This window comes from Thalassophryne amazonica, chromosome 5, assembly GCF_902500255.1.
Source record: "Thalassophryne amazonica chromosome 5, fThaAma1.1, whole genome shotgun sequence".
Taxonomy (NCBI): Eukaryota; Metazoa; Chordata; class Actinopteri; order Batrachoidiformes; family Batrachoididae; genus Thalassophryne; species Thalassophryne amazonica.
In genome coordinates this window covers 123,915,759-123,936,759 of record NC_047107.1, presented here as the reverse complement: position 1 = coordinate 123,936,759, position 21,001 = coordinate 123,915,759, and the positions used below count along the sequence as shown (strand labels likewise).

At 43.0% G+C, this 21,001-nt stretch overlaps 1 protein-coding gene across 1 annotated transcript in view; it reads right to left on the bottom strand.

Annotated features, from left to right (window-relative positions):
• Positions 1 to 21,001, bottom strand: part of LOC117511255 (histone-lysine N-methyltransferase EHMT1-like) — a 78,349-nt gene that overhangs the window by 25,362 nt on the left and 31,986 nt on the right. The window contains exons 13-16 of the mRNA XM_034171263.1: positions 15,018 to 15,122; positions 13,945 to 14,099; positions 3,531 to 3,698; positions 584 to 728 (exon numbers count right to left, since the gene is read on the bottom strand). Coding sequence (XP_034027154.1) covers positions 584 to 728; positions 3,531 to 3,698; positions 13,945 to 14,099; positions 15,018 to 15,122 — 573 coding nt within the window. The remainder of the gene's footprint in view (positions 1 to 583; positions 729 to 3,530; positions 3,699 to 13,944; positions 14,100 to 15,017; positions 15,123 to 21,001) is intronic.

Genomic DNA, 21,001 nt, shown 5'->3' with positions numbered 1-21,001 from the left:
ATTGGAATACAAGTATGCAATAACTGCTGTTCACAATATCCATTAACCTGACACTTCATAATATTTTTTTTCAGGCGCACCGGGTATCCTTTTTATACTGTTATACCTTTTATACCTTCATATCTTTTACCCGTGAGCTCTGCACAAGAATTCCAATGTACCTAAACCTTGAGTGGGAGTATAAACATCAAATAAAGTCTAGCTATCTAGATCAACACGTGTTAATCTAATTTATTAACTTAATTTCAAAGAACTTAATTCATTTAGATGTTACCAATTGACATAATTCAATTAAAGATGGTTCTTTTTTTCAGTGTGAATTGGAAACTTTAAATTGGCCACAGGAGTGTGTGCCGGCGTGAATGTGTTTGTCGGTCTATATGTAGGCCTGCAACAGACTGGCGTCCTGTCCCGGGTGTACCCTGCCTCACACCCTATGACTGCTGGGATACCCCCCCGTGACCCCTAATTAGTGTATGCAGGTATGGAAAATGAATAAACATGACTGAAATATTCAGTGGTGTGCAATAACACATATTAATAGCTAATGAAGAGAGATATTTAACGAGTTGTCGTATTTTACCTGTAAGTGAGTGATGTCCTTGTCTATGTTCAGTGTGGAGGTGACACAGTTGTCGGGTATGTATTTAAAGTTCTGAGGGCAGGGCTCACAGTCAACACCGTTGACACAAGCTATAGGAATTGCCTCGTATCCCCGAGAGATATCCCTAAGAGACAGAAATAAACATTTTATTCATTTCACTTCAATTGGTTGTTAGAAGAATTACACATCTCTACAAATAAATGCCCAAAATTTAGGCATATTAAAAATAATGAAAATTAGCTGAGTATTTATCTACCACTATCAGCAACAGGTTCATTGTGTCCCACAACTCAACGTGGTGGACATTTAATGCAGGTACAAGGGAATTTCACCAAGGGCTTTAGTAAATAAAATATGGTCAAGTGTGATTACTTGATACATATTTTTAGATAAAAACTACATCGTTTGTAGATGGTCTCTTACAGCGTGTAAGAAAAAAAAAATAAAATAAAATAATAATAATAATAAATACACATACACACACACACACACACACACACACACACACTCTCAGAGTGGAGGAACTTTGTAGACCTGAAATGGGCACTTCAAATGACAAATGACAAAGGATGAATGACTTAGGATTTCATGTAGGCGTGGGGTGAACTCCTGGATATCACGTGCAACACATTTTGCTGGAGGGCGGGGCATCTTGGGAAGAGCTCAGAGGTCCATTTTCCATCCATCCATCCATCCATTTTCTTCCGCTTTATCCGGAGTCAGGTCGCGGGGGCAGCAGCTCAAGCAAAGCCGCCCAGACCTCCCGATCCACACACACCTCCTCCAGCTCCTCTGGGGGAACCCCAAGGTGTTCCCAAGCCAGCCGAGAGATGTAGTCCCTCCAGCGTGTCCTGGGTCTTCCCCGGGGCCTCCTCCCAATGGGACGTGCCCAGAACACCTCTCCAGCGAGGCGTCCAGGGAGCATCCGGAAAAGATGCCCGAGCCACCTCAACTGACTCCTTTCGACGTGGAGGAGCAGCGGCTTGACTCCGAGCTCCTCTCGAGTGACCGAGCTCCTCACCCTATCTCTAAGGGAGCGCCCAGCCACCCTGCGGAGGAAACTCATCTCGGCCGCTTGTACTCACGATCTCGTTCTTTCGGTCATGAGCCAAATCTCATGACCATAGGTGAGAATCGGAACGTAGATCGATCTGTAAATCGAGAGCTCTGCCCCCCTACTCAGCTCTCCGTTCACCACGACGGTCCAATACAGCGACCGCATCACTGCAGATGCTGCACCGATCCGTCTATTGATCTCACGCTCCATCCGTCCCTCACTCGTGAACAAGACCCCGATATACTTAAACTAAACATTTTCTTCGAGGTGAATTGTGGAAAACGTACCTCAATGAAGGACTTGGCATTGATACAATCACTGACTCACTTACACAATCTATTTCACTGGAGAAGTAAGTTCTACATCAGTCCTGAGGCCCTTTGGTGTTGGTGCTCATCACCGGATTTGATATGTAAAGCGGTTGAGAGTCTTTAATGTCTCCTAAATGGGATCCCAGTCTGACGCAGGTTACTTCATCAACCAAAGCAGGAACCTATTTAAAGGTGGGTGGACTGGGACAACGCAGATAAAGTGTCTTGTCCAAGAAAGAGTTGGTAGCCATCCCTGATTCCACTGAGTTACCTGTTCTGCAATTACCCTATTTCACTGTGACCCTAATCTAAACCACATAGCTTAGGATCCCAGGTAGCACAGGTACCTCAGTGGATATGGAGCTGACCTACCAATGTGTAGACTTGGGTTTGAATCCCACTCATACTACCCATTTGTGTCCTTGGACAAGACACTTCATCTGCATTGTTCCAGTCCACCCAGCTTTACATAGGGACCAGCTATGGCTAAGGAAGTAACCGGTGTTGTACTGGTGCCCCATCCAGGGGGGAGTCGTAGTCTCTTATTTCCTTTACGCTACTTAGAGAATCTGGAGATAAGCACCAACGTCATCTGCCCCATGGCCTATATAGGACTTGTGTCTATCTAATCTACACCTTGTTGCAGTCTATTCAATTACCTCACCATTATGAAAAATGATCTATAGATGAAACACTTTTGTGAATCTTGTGTTGTTCCTTTTGCTCTGTTGTTAGAATGGCCATAGCAGATGATCACCCCACTAAATGTGGTCAGCTTGAGGTTTTTTGTTGTGTGTGTGTAAAATCATAACCACTGAATGAGTTTTTCCTTACAATGTTCACCAGTGGGTCTGCTCATTGGGCAGGTAATCAGTGGTTCTCATACTTGTCCTCAAGTCCCATCTAACCAACACATTTTTTTCATCTGTCCCTCTCTGCTAATTAGCTCATTCAAGTATGCAGACGATCAAGTACTAACCTAAATTAATTAATCAGCCTGTGGCAAAGCAGGGAGAGATGGAAAATGTGTAGGTTAGGTGGGACTTGAGGACCAGGTTTGAGAACTACTGGTCTAGACTTTACTCATGTAGTACAGTGAGGTAACTTATGATTCATAGCTGCATAAACTTAATAGGGATGAATTTAACAAGATTCTGCATTTTGTTATTGAGTGATCAACTATTAATTTTGTGTTAAAGTTTCAGATCCATCAGAGCAAGAATGACCAGAATGGCCAACAGACTTTTTCCACAAGACATAAGACTTAATAACTCCCCAATGCCCCACCCCAGTTCCCTCCTTCGACATAAACAATTATGAAATGGGATTACACTCTTGTCTTCTTGCACCACTTGCACACTGCAACAATATCTGATGTGGCCTTTATGATTGTATTTTTAATTTCCATTTATTGCTATTTATTAAGTTATTTATTCAAGTGTTACAATATAGATTTGAAAGACACTGCTCTTTCACTGTTTTTATAACAATAAATAAAATGAAAGGTCACTACACCAGTACAAAGATAACAAAATGAACTCACACACACATACTGTACCTGCTGAGTAGTCGCTCTCCGTGACTATCTCTACCTCTCCAGACGTTAGTCAGCTTCTTGTTGGTGTTCAGTATTGTCCAGACCTTAGAGCCATTAACAGAGCAGTCCAGAGGAGTTTCTCCCTCATTGTTCTGCTGATTACTATCTGCTCCTCGAGACAGAAACAACCTGGAAAGGACATTGATGCAAGGAGTGGGATAAGATCTTTGTGTAAACTGTCTGGTTTACCAAGATTTCACTGTAAGCGTAACACTAAACAGGTTTCATGTTGTTCTGTGCAGACACAGGATTCGGGGCTGGGGAGTAACAATGGTCTAATTTAGAAAAGGTGCACGAGCAGAGAGCTCATGCCCCAAACAGCCAAATCAAAGTCCTTCATATAAATTATTTCAAGCATGACCTACTATCAGTTCACACTCTTTCTCACTGAAGAGGAAACACAAATTTTGAAGCCTTTCTTAAAAGGCTATTAAAAAAAAAATTAAATGAAGAAACAGGCCAATAAACAACCACACACCTGATCCAAAATAAAGCAGCCCCCCCTCCAACTGCCTTCCTGATTCCAAAAATGGGGAAATTGGGTCCAATTCTTTACAACAGCAGTTTAAAGTTGTATGTCATATTATTATACAGGGGGTTAGTGCAAACTACAAACGATACTGAACGCAGCCCCATGACACCAGATATTCTGGGCAGGCACACAACGGTACTGTGCGCGCCAACATTCACCATTATAACAAGACTTCCAAAAAGCTAAAATGTGTCTGTTAACATTTGAAAATGGTCTTCTATACTGGACGCAAAATCCATAAAAGCGGTTTAAAAATTTTTGAAAGCATTTTTGAGTAAAAGTTGGTAACATGTCCAATTAACCTAATTCAGGTCTGCTAAATATAAAAAAATGTAAGCACACAAAAAAGAAAAAAAAAAAAAAAAAAAAAAAAAAAAAGGATGTTTATGTTTGTGGAAAGCCAGTAAATCAATGACTGTAAGTTTATTTTGAACATATTGCTGCAGAACCATCACTTAAGTATATATTTATGTGTAACATTTGTCTGTGGATGCTTTGTTACTTATGCATGGCCTCCGTGGCAATTCAAACCTATTTGGTAAGTTCTTAGCTATAAATTTGATGGCAGTCATCAACTGACCAGCACTTCCATCATGAAGAACCATGGGATTTGAATAAAGACTGAATTGTCAACCATGATGGAAGAAATACTGAGCTACATCATACATGATACAGAACTACTAATCATGTTTTCTGAAACTATTCTTGCACTAAGGAAGCATTGAGATGACAAACATACACAACAAATGTAGATTTATCTCTGATCAACCTGTGTAACTGTCCAGATGTGGATTTCATCATTTCATCACAAGACCATTCTACTGACAAAACATGTATGATGCAGAAGTACCCTGATTGATATAAGAATTATTTATCTGGTTTGTTTAAACATTCCACCTCAGCAATATTACAGTTACATGCCTCTGTGCAAGGCAACTTTGTTTTTCTGCATTTGTATCTCAGTGACTGACATCCTAATTTGCAAGCACAGAATAGAACTTCAAAGCAAGCTTTTGGAACTGGAGAGAGTGACATAAGCTCTGGGGCCAGGGCTTCATCCTGTAGCTCAGGTAGGCGAGGCTTAAGAACATTTGCTTGTCTCCACAGCTTTGCTTGGTAATGTGACTGTTGTATATGATAATGGAGTTCACTGCTTGTTGGAGGAAGAGCTTCAGCAGCAAGACCTTTTTTGAACAATATAACCCTTGCACTGTCGGCCTTTGCCACATCAGAAAGACCACATATTTTGCAAACGAAGTTTTTAGCTGCATCCTCTACCTCGATAGTTAAAGATTCAATACCTAAGTTGTAATGTTGCTCTAAAACTTTACATTTGGTTTTCTTGGAATGTCCTGCCAAGAATGAAATGGTATCAGACCCTGTTAACGCATGAAAGGGGATGAGGGCATCAACAAGTGGTTTTGGGAGGTGTTGTTAAATTGTATGATCTGGAATGAACTTTTGTTTCTTTGATGTTCCAGCCTTCATCCACATGGACCTGCAGTTGAAGTTTGCAAAGTGACCAAGGGGCAAAACCAGGACATCTGTATCACGGGCCCATATAACCATACAATCAGCATGGCATTCAACAGCATGAACAATAATCCTCATGTCAGCTTCCTCATGGAACGCCTTAAGATCGCTGTCATCCTGTCTTGGATTTGTGCACTTCACATCCGCTTCATTTAGAAAGCCGCTAACTACAACAATTGTTTTATCAGGTGGTGCAGTCCTTACTAGCTGGTCTGACACAAAACAAATAAGATCCGTTTTGTTTTCAGACATGGCCACAAAACTTACCCAGCTACTTGGCAGAGGTACATTCCTGCTTTCAATGACACATCAGACGGGTCTACTGCCTTTTGACCTTTTTTCTCTAGTGCCTCCTTTGAGGGACTGTATTGAGTATCTGTCAAAAAGCACATTAGTTCCACTGTATTGCCTGCCAGCTAGATGTACAGCCTCAATGAATGTGTCAGCTAAATCTCTAAATGTCGCACCTCCACGAGGCTTACCAACTGCTTGCATCAATGCATTGTCATCAATAATGAGACATGATTGGTCATGTGGTTAAACACTTAATGGACAGGGGCAATGTCTATAGTGAGAACTTCCTGCAACAGAGATTTATCTCCAGTTTGCAGAGATCCATCTAACTGTGTCAGAGAGAGCAGAACTGGCATGAGCTCATGCTGTAAAACACTGGGAAGATTTACAGGTCTTCCAGCTTCATATGCCATTATCAGGTACTGAAGTACACTTCTGTCAGCCTTTAATACTTTTTCACTTCCCTTGGACACCTTTCTGACGTCATACAATGAAGCAAAGGTAATTGGTTTGTTTTTCTTCAGGGGTTCATACAGTTTCACATGTCCAGTGCTGCCATGTTTTCAGAATCTTGTGTCAAGAAAATTGGCAAGGAGGTCTTTGCCATTTGATTCAGCATTCAACAGTGATGCTGGATATCAGTTGTAGCCAAATCTTTTATGGTAACACTCTGGAGAACTGTGGATTGTGCATCATTACTGAAAACACCATGTTTCAATACATCCAAAATGGCAGATTCATCTGTGTTGTCTTGCTGTTTTCTGGCTTTGGTCAATTCACTGTGGATGATTTGATCATCCAGTCTGAGATTAAACATATCTCTAGTGTTGGCAGCAATATGGGCACTCACGTTGTATGAACGTGCCCATCTAATGAGAACTGATGGTAAGTGAAAGATAAGTGCTCTGTGTGATATATACAACCCCTGGCAATAATTATGGAATCACCGGCCTCGGAGGATGTTCATTCAGTTGTTTAATTTTGTAGAAAAAAAAAGCAGATCAGACATGACACAAAACTAAAGTCATTTCAAATGGCAACTTTCTGGCTTTAAGAAACACTATAAGAAATCAAGAAAAAAAAAATGTGGCAGTCACTAATGGTTACTTTTTTAGACCAAGCAGAGGGAAAAAAAAATATATGGAATCACTCAATTCTGAGGAATAAATTAAGGAATCACCCTGTAAATTTTCATCCCCAAAACTAACACCTGCATCAAATCAGATCTGCTCGTTAGTCTGCATCTAAAAAGGAGTGATCACACCTTGGAGAGCTGTTGCACCAAGTGGACTGACATGAATCATGGCTCCAACACGAGAGATGTCATTTGAAACAAAAGAGAGGATTTTCAAACTCTTAAAAGAGGGTAAATCATCACGCAATGTTGCAAAAGATGTTGGTTGTTCACAGTCAGCTGTGTCTAAACTCTGGACCAAATACAAACAACATGGGAAGGTTGTTAAAGGCAAACATACTGGTAGACCGAGGAAGACATCAAAGCGTCAAGACAGAAAACTTAAAGCAATATGTCTCAAAAATCGAAAATGCACAACAAAACAAATGAGGAACGAATGGGAGGAAACTGGAGTCAACGTCTGTGACCGAACTGTAAGAAACCGCCTAAAGGAAATGGGATTTACATACAGAAAAGCTAAACGAAAGCCATCATTAACACCTAAACAGAAAAAAACAAGGTTACAATGGGCTAAGGAAAAGCAATCGTGGACTGTGGATGACTGGTTGAAAGTCATATTCAGTGATGAATCTCGAATCTGCATTGGGCAAGGTGATGATGCTGGAACTTTTGTTTGGTGCCGTTCCAATGAGATTTATAAAGATGACTGCCTGAAGAGAACATGTAAATTTCCACAGTCATTGATGATATGGGGCTGCATGTCAGGTAAAGGCACTGGGGAGATGGTCATTACATCATCAATAAATGCACAAGTTTACGTTGATATTTTGGACACTTTTCTTATCCCATCAATTGAAAGATTGTTTGGGGATGATGAAATCATTTTTCAAGATGATAATGCATCTTGCCATAGAGCAAAAACTGTGAAAACATTCCTTGCAAAAAGACACATAGGGTCAATGTCATGGCCTGCAAATAGTCCGGATCTTAATCTATTTGAAAATCTTTGGTGGAAGTTGAAGAAAATGGTCCATGACAAGGCTCCAACCTGCAAAGCTGATCTGGCAACAGCAATCAGAGAAAGTTGGAGCCAGATTGATGAAGAGTACTGTTTGTCACTCATTAAGTCCATGCCTCAGAGACTGCAAGCTGTTATAAAAGCCAGAGGTAGTGCAACAAAATACTAGTAATGTGTTGGAGCGTTATTTTGTTTTTCATCTATCCATCCATTTTCTTCCGCTTTATCCGGAGTCGGGTCGCGGGGGCAGCAGCTCAAGCAAAGCCGCCCAGACCTCCCGATCCACACACACCTCCCCCAACTCCTCCGGGGGAACCCCAAGGCGTTCCCAAGCCAGCCGAGAGATGTAATCCTTCCAGCGTGTCCTGGGTCTTCCCCGGGGCCTCCTCCCAATGGGACGTGCCCAGAACACCTCTCCAGCGAGGCGTCCAGGGGGCATCCGGAAAAGATGCCTGAGCCACCTCAACTGACTCCTTTCGACGTGGAGGAGCAGCGGCTCGACTCCCGAGTGACCGAGCTCCTCACCCTATCTCTAAGGGAGCGCCCAGCCACCCTGCGGAGGAAACTCATCTCGGCCACTTGTACCCGCGATCTCGTTCTTTCAGTCATGAGCCAAATCTCATGACCATAGGTGAGGATCAGAATGTAGATCAATCGGTAAATTGAGAGCTCTGCCCCCCTACTCAGCTCTCTCTTCACCACGACGGTCCGATACAGTGACCGCATCACTGCAGACGCTGCACCGATCCGTCTATCGATTTCACGCTCCATCCGTCCCTCACTCGTGAACAAGACCCCGAGATACTTAAACTCCTCCACTTGAGGCAAGGACACTCCACCGACCTGAAGAGGGCAAATCATCTTTTTCCAGTCGAGAACCATGGCCTCGGATTTGGAGGTGCTGATTTTCATCCCGGATGCCTCACACTCGGCTGCAAACCGCCCCATTGCACGCTGAAGGTCCTGATTTGACGAAGCCAACAGAACCACATCGTCCGCAAACAGCAGAGACAAGATTCTGTTGTTCCCAAACCAGACCCCTTCTACACCCTGGCTGCGCCTAGAAATTCTGTCCATAAAAATAATGAACAGAACCGGTGACAAAGGGCAGCCCTGGCGGAGGCCAACGTGCACTGGAAACAGGTTTGACTTACTACCGGCAATGCGAACCAAGCTCCTGCTGCGGTCGTACAGGGACCGGATAGCCCTTAGCAAAGGACCCCGGACCCCGTACTCCCGGAGCACTCCCCACAGGGTGCCCCGAGGGGTCGAATTCTCCTCTCCAGTACTCTGGAATAGACCTTACCGGGGAGGCTGAGGAGTGTGATCCCCCTATAGTTGGAACACACCCTCCGGTCCCCCTTCTTAAACAGAGGGACCACCACCCCGGTCTGCCAATCCAGAGGCACTGTCCCTGATCGCCACGCGATGTTGCAGAGGTGTGTCAGCCAAGACAGTCCCACAACATCCAGAGACTTAAGGTACTCAGGACGGATATCATCCACCCCAGGAGCCTTGCCACAGAGGAGCTTTCCAACCACCTCGGTGACTTCTGCCTGGGTAATGGATGAGTCCGCCTCTGGGTCACCAGTCTCTGCCTCCTCTTCGGAAGACGTGACGATGGGATTGAGGAGATCCTCGAAGTACTCCTTCCACCACACAACAACATCCCCAGTCAGAGTCAACAGCTCCCCACCCGCACTGTAAACAGAGCCGGTGGAGAGCTGCTTCTGCCTCCTGAGGCGTCGGACGGTTTGCCAGAATCTCTTCGAGGCCAACCGATAGTCCTCCTCCATAGCCTCCCCGAACTCCACCCAGACCCGAGTTTTGCCTCTGCGACCGCACGGGCTGCGGCACGCTTGGCCTGCCGGTACCTGTCAGCTGCCTCTGGGGTCCCACCTACCAACAAAGATAAGTAGGACTCCTTCTTCAGCTTGACGCATCCCTTACTTCTGGTGTCCACCACCGGGTTCGGGGATTGACGCTGCGACAGGCACCAGAGACCTTGCGACCACAGCTACGAGTGGCCGCATCAGCAATGGAGGTGGAGAACATGGTCCACTCGGACTCCATGTCTCCAACCTCCCCCGGGATCTGGGAGAAGCTCTCCCGGAGGTGGGAGTTGAAGACCTCCCTGACAGAGGGTTCTGCCAGTCGTTCCCAGCAGACCCTCATGATACGTTTGGGCCTGCCAGGTCTGACCGGCTTCCTCCCCTCCCAGCGGATCCAACTCACCACCAGGTGGTGATCAGTCGACAGCTCTGCCCCTCTCTTTACTCGAGTGTCCGAGACACGTGGCCAAAGGTCAGATGATACGACTACAAAGTCGATCATCGACCTTCGGCTCAGGGTGTCCTGGTGCCACGTGCACTTATGGACACCCTTGTGCTCGAACATGGTGTTCGTGATGGACAAACTGTGACTAGCACAGAAGTCCAACAACTGAACACCACTCGGGTTCAGATCGGGGAGGCCATGCTTCCCAATCACCCCCCTCCAGGTCTCACTGTCGCCGCCCACGTGGGCGTTGAAATCCCCCAGGAGAACAATGGAGTCCCCAGTCGGAGCGCTATCTAGTACCCCTCCCAGGGACTCCAGGAAGGTCGGGTACTCTGCACTGCTGCTCGGCCCGTAGGCCGAGACAACGGTGAGAGACCTGTCCCCAACCCGAAGGCGTAGGGACGCGACCCTCTCGTTCACCGGAGTGAACTCCAACACATGGCGACTGAGCTGGGGAGCAATAAGCAATGCAACCCCAGCTCTCCGCCTCTCCCCGTGGGCAACACCAGAAAAATGAAGCGTCCAGCCCCTCTCCAGGAGTTGGGTACCAGAGCCCATGCTGTGCGTGGAGGTGAGCCCGACTATCTCTAGTCGGTATCTCTCAACATCCCGCAAAAGCTCAGGCTCCTTGCCCCCCCAGCGAGGTGACATTCCACGTCCCAACAGCCAGGGGCTGTGAGCATGGACCGGGCCGCCAGGCCACCCGCCCTCGACCGCCACCCAATCCTCTCTGCACCCGACCCCCATGGCCCCCTCTGCAGGTGGTGAACCCACAGGAGGGCAGGCCCACGTTGCTCCTTCGGGCTGAGCCCGGCTGGGCCCCATGGGCTAAGGCCCGACCACCAGGCGCTTGCGCACGAGCCCCAACCCCTGGCCTGGCTCCAGGGTGGGACCCCGGCTCCGCCATACCGGGCGATGTCTCGGTCCTTTATCTTTCACTGGTCATGGAAGTTCTGAGCTGCCCTTAGTCTGACGCGTCACCTAGGGCCTGTTTGCCTTGGGAGACCCTACAGGGAGCACAAAGCCCCCAACAACATAGCTCCTAGGATCATCCAGGTACGCAAACTCCCCCACCACGATAAGGTGGCAGCCAGAGGGGGAGCTGTTTTTCATGATTCCATAATTTTTTCCTCAGAATTGAGTGATTCCATATTTTTTCTCTCTGCTTAGTCTAAAAAAGTAACAGTTACTGACTGCCACAATTTTTTTTCCTGATTTCTTATAGTGTTTGTTAAAGCCAGAAAGTTGCCATTTGAAATGACTTTAGTTTTATGTCATGTCTGTGATCTGCTTTTTTTCTACAAAATTAAACAAGTGAATGAACATCCTCTGAGGTTGGTGATTCCATAATTTTTGCCAGGGGTTGTAGATGACTTCTGCTTACAAGTTGAATGTTTGCCTGATGTTTAATTTGTTAAAAGGATTGTGCTTCAGGCATGCTTCAGTTTCACAAGCATGTATGATGGTATCAGTAATTTCACTATCACTTGTCTACCGATCATAAGTACATATTTGGCTTGGTAACATATTTAATCAGAAACAGCATACACAAATTCTCTTAAAAAGTGATTTTACCAACTTTTACTCAAAAATGCCTCACGGGTTAAGATTTCAGACACACACACAGACTCTGTGACTGCTGCGCTCACTGCCCATTCTGTTCATTGATAAACCACTGCAATGAAATCAACCACCACCATCTTCATAAACATAATCTGCACTGTATTTTAATTTTAGATTACACTGTAGCCTCGCATCAAAATAACTGAGGAGCCAAATGCAAATTAGGGCAGAAATAATTTATTTCAAGAAGCACTGACAAAATAATAACAAAGCCATCTGTGAAAATAAACTAAGATGCATGGTGTGTGCCGTCCTGCACCAGTCCATGGAGTGAAGCAGAGCAAAAGATAAAGTGGTGGTCCAGAATTTTATAATATCAATCAATCAATCAATCAATTTTTTTTTTGTATAGCGCCAAATCACAACAAACAGTTGCCCCAAGGCGCTTTATATTGTAAGGCAAGGCCATACAATAATTATGTAAAACCCCAACGGTCAAAACGACCCCCTGTGAGCAAGCACTTGGCTACAGTGGGAAGGAAAAACTCCCTTTTAACAGGAAGAAACCTCCAGCAGAACCAGGCTCAGGGAGGGGCAGTCTTCTGCTGGGACTGGTTGGGGCTGAGGGAGAGAACCAGGAAAAAGACATGCTGTGGAGGGGAGCAGAGATCGATCACTAATGATTAAATGCAGAGTGGTGCATACAGAGCAAAAAGAGAAAGAAACAGTGCATCATGGGAACCCCCCAGCAGTCTACGTCTATAGCAGCATAACTAAGGGATGGTTCAGGGTCACCTGATCCAGCCCTAACTACAAGCTTTAGCAAAAAGGAAAGTTTTAAGCCTAATCTTAAAAGTAGAGAGGGTGTCATGACCATAGGTGAGGATCAGAATGTATGCTGCCTGACATGTGCCAATCACAATCCATCCACTTGGTTCTGTACCATACTGCATCCACACTCGACCTGCCCTCGCATTGTTCGCATACCGTGATTTTTGCTAGACAGTATCACATATCTGCACAATCACATCCAACTACTGACTGTTTTGCATCACAATCTGTCCGCGCATCACATGTTTTTAAATACATTTAAAACTTTCCCTATAGCTCAAAATGACCTACAACCCTGCTTTTACCACCTGTTATAACCTATTACACACCATTTCAGGCCCACATTGGGGGTTTTGCACCAAACTCTGTCAATTTGGTGCCAAATATCAGCAAAGGGAGACCAGAGTAAGTCACGTTTGTGTTGTTGAACTGTGCAGGTGGACGTTCCATCTTCAGCCCTGTGGTTATTTTGTTATTGATGCCATTACATCTTGATTTTAACTTCACACATCAAAGCTGATGCAGAACAATGAAGAGTTGGTGTGTTAACGAGGTCCAAATAAAAGCATGCATCACACACATCCTGAAAGAATCCAAATCTCTTGTGTGTAACAGTGTAGCAGGAGTAATAAATGTGCAATGGATAAGAAAAAAACTGTAGTAGCTGGCAGGTCTAAAAACATTACACATCATATATCTGGCACATTCCAACAAACAACAGTACAATTAACACACACAAGTTAATGTGTGTGTTAATTGTGTTAATGTTAATGTTAATGTGTGTGTTAATTGTAGACACACAGGGGAGGTGATGGACTAGTGGTTAAGGTGTTGGGCTTGAGTCCAGAAGATCATGGGTTCAAATCCCCGCCTGACTGGAAAGTCACTAAGGGCCCCTGGCCAAGGTCTTTAATCCCCGATTGCTCCCGGTGTGTAGTGAGCGCCTTGTATGGCAGCACCCTGACATCGGGGTGAATGTGAGGCATAACTGTAAAGCAGATGGATGCTGATGGAAAAGCGCTATATAAATGCAGTCCATTTACCAAAACATGAAATATCTTGGGATCATACTGTCTGCAATGAAATAGAAGTCCAAGAAACTAACCATATCATCACAACGTCACTGTAAAAAAATAAAAATAAATAAAATGCAGTCCTTTTACATTGTGTTTGTAGTCTTTGCACTCACATTACACACTCCAGGTGATTTTCTCTTGCAGCCACATGAAGCGACGAGTCTCCGTGAATGTTGACAGCACTGAGATCACATCGGGCATCCAGAAGAACCTGAGCAATGTCAGCACAACCCGCCAGTGCTGCCCAATGCAGGCACACATTCTCTTCCTGAGCAAGATAAGATCAGATGTTACATACCAAGATATCAAATCTATTATTCAAAAATTAATACAATAAATGAAGCTTTCAAATATATATATCAGCACAAGCTATCCGCATGATCAGTGGCAACATCACACTGCCACTGAATCTGACTTCTGGGTCCAAACACATGCACAAAATACAATCATAGCAATGAATGAGCAGGAATTTCTTTATTCTCACATTCTTCTCTATTGCCCCATAACAGGTGGACTCCTGCAGGATTTTGTATGTCGCCATCTAGATGCAACAGTCAGTAGGAAAGTGTGTCCCGAGAAAGTGGAGGAAAAAAGTGTGGACTATATATGCGTGTACGTGTGAGAGAATGTCTGATTCATGCTGGGGGGGAGTGAGCGAGACTGGAACACAGAGAGACACACACAGACAAATCTAATTTTAGTTGGCATGTAACTGTTTACATTTTTTTTTCTTTCCCAATGATTGATCAATAAAAGTTGTAATATTGTACAATTCCCATTATACGACTGTTTTTCATATTGAGGAGCAGGATCATTAGGAGGGTTTTGCTCACAGAACAGCAGGTCCCAATTACGGTATTTTGTGCCGGACTGTCCACTTCCACCTACCATTACACAAGATTACTCCCAACCTGCACCAATTAAATTTGAAATTAAAGTTTTTTTTCCTCCCACAATTTATCCCGACATCACAATTTTTTTTAAACATGTTTAAAACTTTACCAATTGCTCACAGTGTTCTACAATACTACTTTCACCACCAATTACACTACATTTCAGGCTCCGATTAGGTATCTTTTTTTTTCGTCAAAAACTTCGACAGTTGGGTATCAAGAATTAGTAAACCTCATGATGCTAGACCCTGTATGAAGTGTATAAACAGCGACAGCAGCTCATTTGCACTGACCTTGTCTCTCATGTTGACATCAGCACCTCGGGCCAGCAGCAGGCGTACCAGCTCTTTGTGCTTGTACTCAATGGCCCAAGTGATTGGAGTCCATCCACCCTTATCCTGGAAAGACAACCCTTAAATACAGCAGTTTGACATCATAGCAAACCAAATATTTATTTTATTTGAAAAGGTCTCAACAGGTCTGGGCCCACCCGTGTCTCACTCTCATTGTACTTCTGGAGTTGGCTCAAGTCCATCATGCTGTATAAAACATGCCAAATCAACACTTGGATTCACTGATCAAACAGAAGGACTCCGGAATGACAAGGAAAACTGTGGTCTCTCTGTGGTCTTTTTTAATTACTCGAATGTTTGTGAAATGACAAAAACAGATAACAGGATTTATCTCAAAAAGACAAAATAAAGACAGAGACCAAAGACAACAGACAAAGCCCATCTGCCTGGAAAATTACTAATGTCCCTTCGGCGGGGTCCTTAATCCACAAATTGCTCCTGGTGTGCAGCTGAACACCAAGCATGTCAGCACCCTGGCATGGGTGTGTATGAATGGGTGAATGTGAGGTATCATTTTAAAGTACTTTGATATTGAAAGTGTCTACTTTTGTGGTTGCTGTATTTATTGAAAATACTGTATGACTTTGATTAGTAGTAATTTTTCGGATTAATCTGCATTAAAAAGAAGCAACAACCACCCTGTATTATGTATTAGTATAGCAGCAGTTTAGCAACAGGTTCATTGTCATGTCCCACAGCAGGCTGAACTCAAGGTTGTTGAAATGGAGCAGTATCTCCACCTAGTGCACATTTACCATTAATGCAGGTAAAAACAGAATTTCACCTCTTCTCTAATATTGAATTGAATGTCCATATTTTTCTGGCCATTCAGGGTTTTTATATAACAAGTCTCTGTTCTTCATTCTTTTGAATAAATCTGTTTTAAGCCATAGTTATAGGCTTTATTGGTTTATGAATTGATTTAGCGGACTGCTCTTAAAAAAAAAAAAAAAATTGCTGACTCAGTGAAAAAATTGCCCAGAGCCATTGTGGTTTATTTTTGTTTTTAATATTTTTCCCACCGAGTGCTTGGTGTGCCTCCCAAAAATTTCAAGACTCAAGAATAACTTCAAGAGTGGTGTATCCATAAGGACTCGCAGCACTTAATGTTTTCTACATTTTTGTTATTCCAAAACATAAGAAATTCAATTTTTCCCTGAAAATTCTGCTCACAGCAACCCATAATAACGACATGAAAAAACTTTTGTGTTTCTTTTGGAAATTTATTAAAAATAAAAAATCTAATATACAGTAGTGTTCAGAATAATAGTAGTGCTATGTGACTAAAAAGATTAATCCAGGTTTTGAGTATATTTCTTATTGTTACATGGGAAACAAGGTATCAGTAGATTCAGTGGAGCAGTGATTTTCAACCTTTTTTGAGCCGCGGCGCCCATTTTATATTTACAAAATCCTGCGGCACACCACCAACCAAAATAATATTATAATGCTATTACCTCTGGTTTTGTGCAAAACCCAATTATTGCAATAGAAAATCGATACAGAAAACACCGCATTTCGAAAATCCTCAAGCATTTTGCGCTCTGATCTCAAGTAGGGCTGTCATGATTAGGAATTTGTGGAGACGATAATTGTCAGACAAATAATTGCGATTGACGAATATATTGTCTATTTTTTTTTCTTTTTTCCCCTTCTTTATATTCTACTATTGTAGTATAATTACACAACTCTGGAAGAACATTTGGCTTCTGTGAGTGGAGAAACTGGGAATGGTGCAACATTTTTATTTTTATCTTCATTTTACATACAGTCCCAACTTTTTCTGATTTGTGGTTGTTTCTGTTGCATTTCTGAAATTGTTTCTCCTCAGTCACGTTTTGTGCTTAAACACTGCATTAAGCTCAAGATTGAACAAATAAATACCTTTGGAAAATAACAGCTGTTAAAGTTCAGAGTTCTCACCTGCTTTTTGTGATCTGTGCGTCTCAACATTGTTTTTTTTTGTGGCTCAGTTCATTCATATATTCTTATTTTTAAATATGTTTTTAAAGATATTTGACCGTTTATTTCATCTCATGATCTCATAAATTCAGCATACGACGCGCACATGGTGTGAACAGGACGGTAACGGCAGAATCACACCTTTAGAGAAAGTTCAGAGAGAAGTAAAGGCAGATTCACGTTTCCGTTTTGTTAATGTTCACTCGGGTTAAAATCCTCTCTCTGCTCCGCGCTCGCTGCGCACTGAACGTGTCGCGCCTGCATTCAGGAATCTCCCTCACCCACCCCCTCCCTCGCAGTCTGCAGCCTGTTAACTCCGCGCGCGCACACAGACACAGACAGCTCCGCATTTTAGACGGCTTTTGAAGAAGACGGCACTGTTTTAATCGGCCGTCAGCCTCCTTGTTATTGTCCCGTCTTAAGACGAGAGCGAGGCTGCAGCACATTTGACGTCAGATTCTGAGTCGTTTTATGCTTTGTGGATAAAATAAATAATTCACGGTAATCGCGAATATGAAAAATACCCACGGCACCCCTGACGATCGATCACGGCACCCTAGGGTGCCGAGGCACCCCGGTTGAGAATCACTGCAGTAGAGTCTCACAAATCCAGCAAGACCAAGCATTCATGATATGTACATTCTTAAGGCTATGAAATTGGGCTATTAGTAAAAAAAGTAGAAAAGGGGGTGTTCACAATAATAGTAGTGTGGCATTCAGTCAGTGAGTTTGTCAATTTTGTGGAACAAAACAGGTTTGAATCAGGTGTCCCCTATTTAAGGATGAAGACAGCACCTGTTGAACATACTTTTCTCTTTGAAAGCCTGAGGACAATGGGACGTTCAAGACATTGTTCAGAAGAACAGCGTAGTTTCATTAAAAAGTTGATTGGAGAGGGGAAAACTTATACGCAGGTGCAAAAAATTATAGGCTGTTCATCTACAATGATCTCCAAAGCTTTAAAATGAATAGAAAAAAAAAACAGACGCGTGGAAGAAAATGGAAATCAACCATCAAAATGGATAGAAGAATAACCAGAATGGCAAAGGCTCACCCATTGATGAGCTCCAGGATGATCAAAGACAGTCTGGAGTTACCTGTAAGTGCTGTGACAGTTAGAAGACGCCTGTGTGAAGCTAATTTAGTTGCAAGAATCCCCCGCAAAGTCCCTCTGTTAAATAAAAGACATGTGCAGAAGAGGTTACAATTTGCCAAAGAACACATCAACTGGCCTAAAGAGAAATGGAGGAATATTTTGTGGACTGATGAGAGCAAAATTGTTCTTTTTGGGTCCAAGGGCCGTAGACAGTCTGTGAGACGACCCCCAAACTCTGAATTCAAGCCACAATTCACAGTGAAGACAGTGAAGCATGGTGGTGCAAGCATCATGATATGGACATGTTTCTCCTACTATGGTGTTGGGCCTATGTATCGCATACCAGGTATCATGGATGTCAGAATACTTGAAGAAGTCATGTTGCCTATTACTGAAGAGGACATGCCCTTGAAATGGGTGTTTCAACAAGACAATGACCCCAAGCACACTAGTAAACTAGCAAAATCTTGGTTCCAAACCAACAAAATTAATGCCTTGCAGATGTGATGAAATCATGAAAAACTGTGGTTATACAACCCCTGGCAAAAATTATGGAATCACCGGCCTCGGAGGATGTTCATTCAGTTGTTTAATTTTGTAGAAAAAAAGCAGATCACAGACATGACACAAAACTAAAGTCATTTCAAATGGCAACTTTCTGGCTTTAAGAAACACTGTAAGAAATCAAGAAAAAAAGATTGTGGCAGTCAGTAATGGTTACTTTTTAGACCAAGCAGAGGAAAAAAAATATGGAATCACTGAATTCTGAGGAAAAAAATTATGGAATCACCCTGTAAATTTTCATCCCCAAAACTAACACCTGCATCATATCAGATCGTTAGTCTGCATCTAAAAAGGAGTGAACACACCTTGCAGAGCTGTTGCACCAAGTGGACTGACATGAATCATGGCTCCAACACGAGATATGTCAATTGAAACAAAGGAAAGGATTATCAAACTCTTAAAAGAGAGTAAATCATCATGCAATGCTGCAAAAGATGTTGGTTGTTCACAGTCAGCTGTGTCTAAACTCTGGACCAAATACAAACAACATGAGAAGGTTGTTAAAGGCAAACATACTGGTAGACCAAGGAAGACATCAAAGCGTCAAGACAGAAAACTTAAAGCAATATGTCTCAAAAATCGAAAAATGCACAACAAAACAAATGAGGAACGAATGGGAGGAAACTGGAGTCAAAGTCTGTGACCGAACTGTAAGAAACCGCCTAATGGAAATGGGATTTACATACAGAAAAGCTAAACGAAAGCCATCATTAACACCTAAACAGAAAAAAACAAGGTTACAATGGGCTAAGGAAAAGCAATCGTGGACTTTGGATGACTGGATGAAAGTCATATTCAGTGATGAATCTCGAATCTGCATTGGGCAAGGTGATGATGCTGGAACTTTTGTTTGGTGCCATTCCAATGAGATTTATAAAGATGACTGCCTGAAGAGAACATGTAAATTTCCACAGTCATTGATGATATGGGGCTGCATGTCAGGTAAAGGCACTGGGGAGATGGCTGTCATTATATCATCAATAAATGCACAAGTTTACATTGATATTTTGGACAATTGAAAGGATGTTTGGGGATGATGAAATCATTTTTCAAGATGATAATGCATCTTGCCATAGAGCAAAAACTGCGAAAGCATTCCTTGCAAGAAGACACGTAGGGTCAATGTCATGGCACAGGGTCAATGTCAACGAGCAGATCTGATATGATGCAGGTGTTAGTTTTGAGGATGAAAATTTACAGGGTGATTCCATAATTTTTTTCCTCAGAATTGAGTGATTCCATATTTTTTCCTCTGCTTGGTCTAAAAAAGTAACCGTTACTGACTGCCATAATATTTTTTTCTTGATTTCTTATAGTGTTTCTTAAAGCCAGAAAGTTGCCATTTGAAATGACTTTAGTTTTGCGTCATGTCTGTGATCTGCTTTTTTCCTACAAAATTAAACAACTGAATGAACATCCTCCGAGGCCGGTGATTCCATAATTTTTGCCAGGGGTTGTACAACTAAATACTAGTTTAGTGATTCAAAGGATTGCTAAAAAAAGCAGTTTGAACATAATAGTTTTGAGTTTGTAGCATCAACAGCAGATGCTACTATTATTGTGAACACCCCCTTTTCTACTTTTTTTTTTTTTTTTTTTTTTTTACTAATAGCTCAATTTCATAGCCTTAAGAGTGTGCATATCATGAATGCTTGGTCTTGTTGGATTTGTGAGAATCTACTGAATCGACTGGTACCTTGTTTCCCATGTAACAATAAGAAATACGTATACTCGTATACTCAAAACCTGGATTAATCTTTTTAGTCACATAGCACTAGTATTATTCTGAATACTACTGTATACACACACACACACACACACACACACACACACACACACACACACACACACACACACACACACACACACACACACACACACACACACACACACACACACACACACACAAACTCTCTACCATGAGGACAGCTTGTGCTGCAGCCCACTGATGATGTGATGGATGGATGCGGCCCTGCACCGCAGGGCGCTGGATGAGCCCCTGATGTGGCACCAATAACTACGTGCCTATCTCAATAGTGTACTTTGGTTTTCTTTGGCTACTCTGGTTTTTCTGTTTCCTGTTTCTTCAGCTTGGAAAAACTTTGTAAAAACCGTGCAAACTGTTAGAGTGCCCTAAGCACTGGGTCATCCTTCTGAGTCTGGTCTGCTTGAGGTTTCTTCCTCAACATCATCAGAGAGAGTTTTTCCTTACCACTGTTGCCTGTGTGCTTACTCAGGGGCTGGTAAGGTTAGACCTTAACTTTGTTGTTGTGATTTGGCGCTGTATAAATGAAATGAAAAA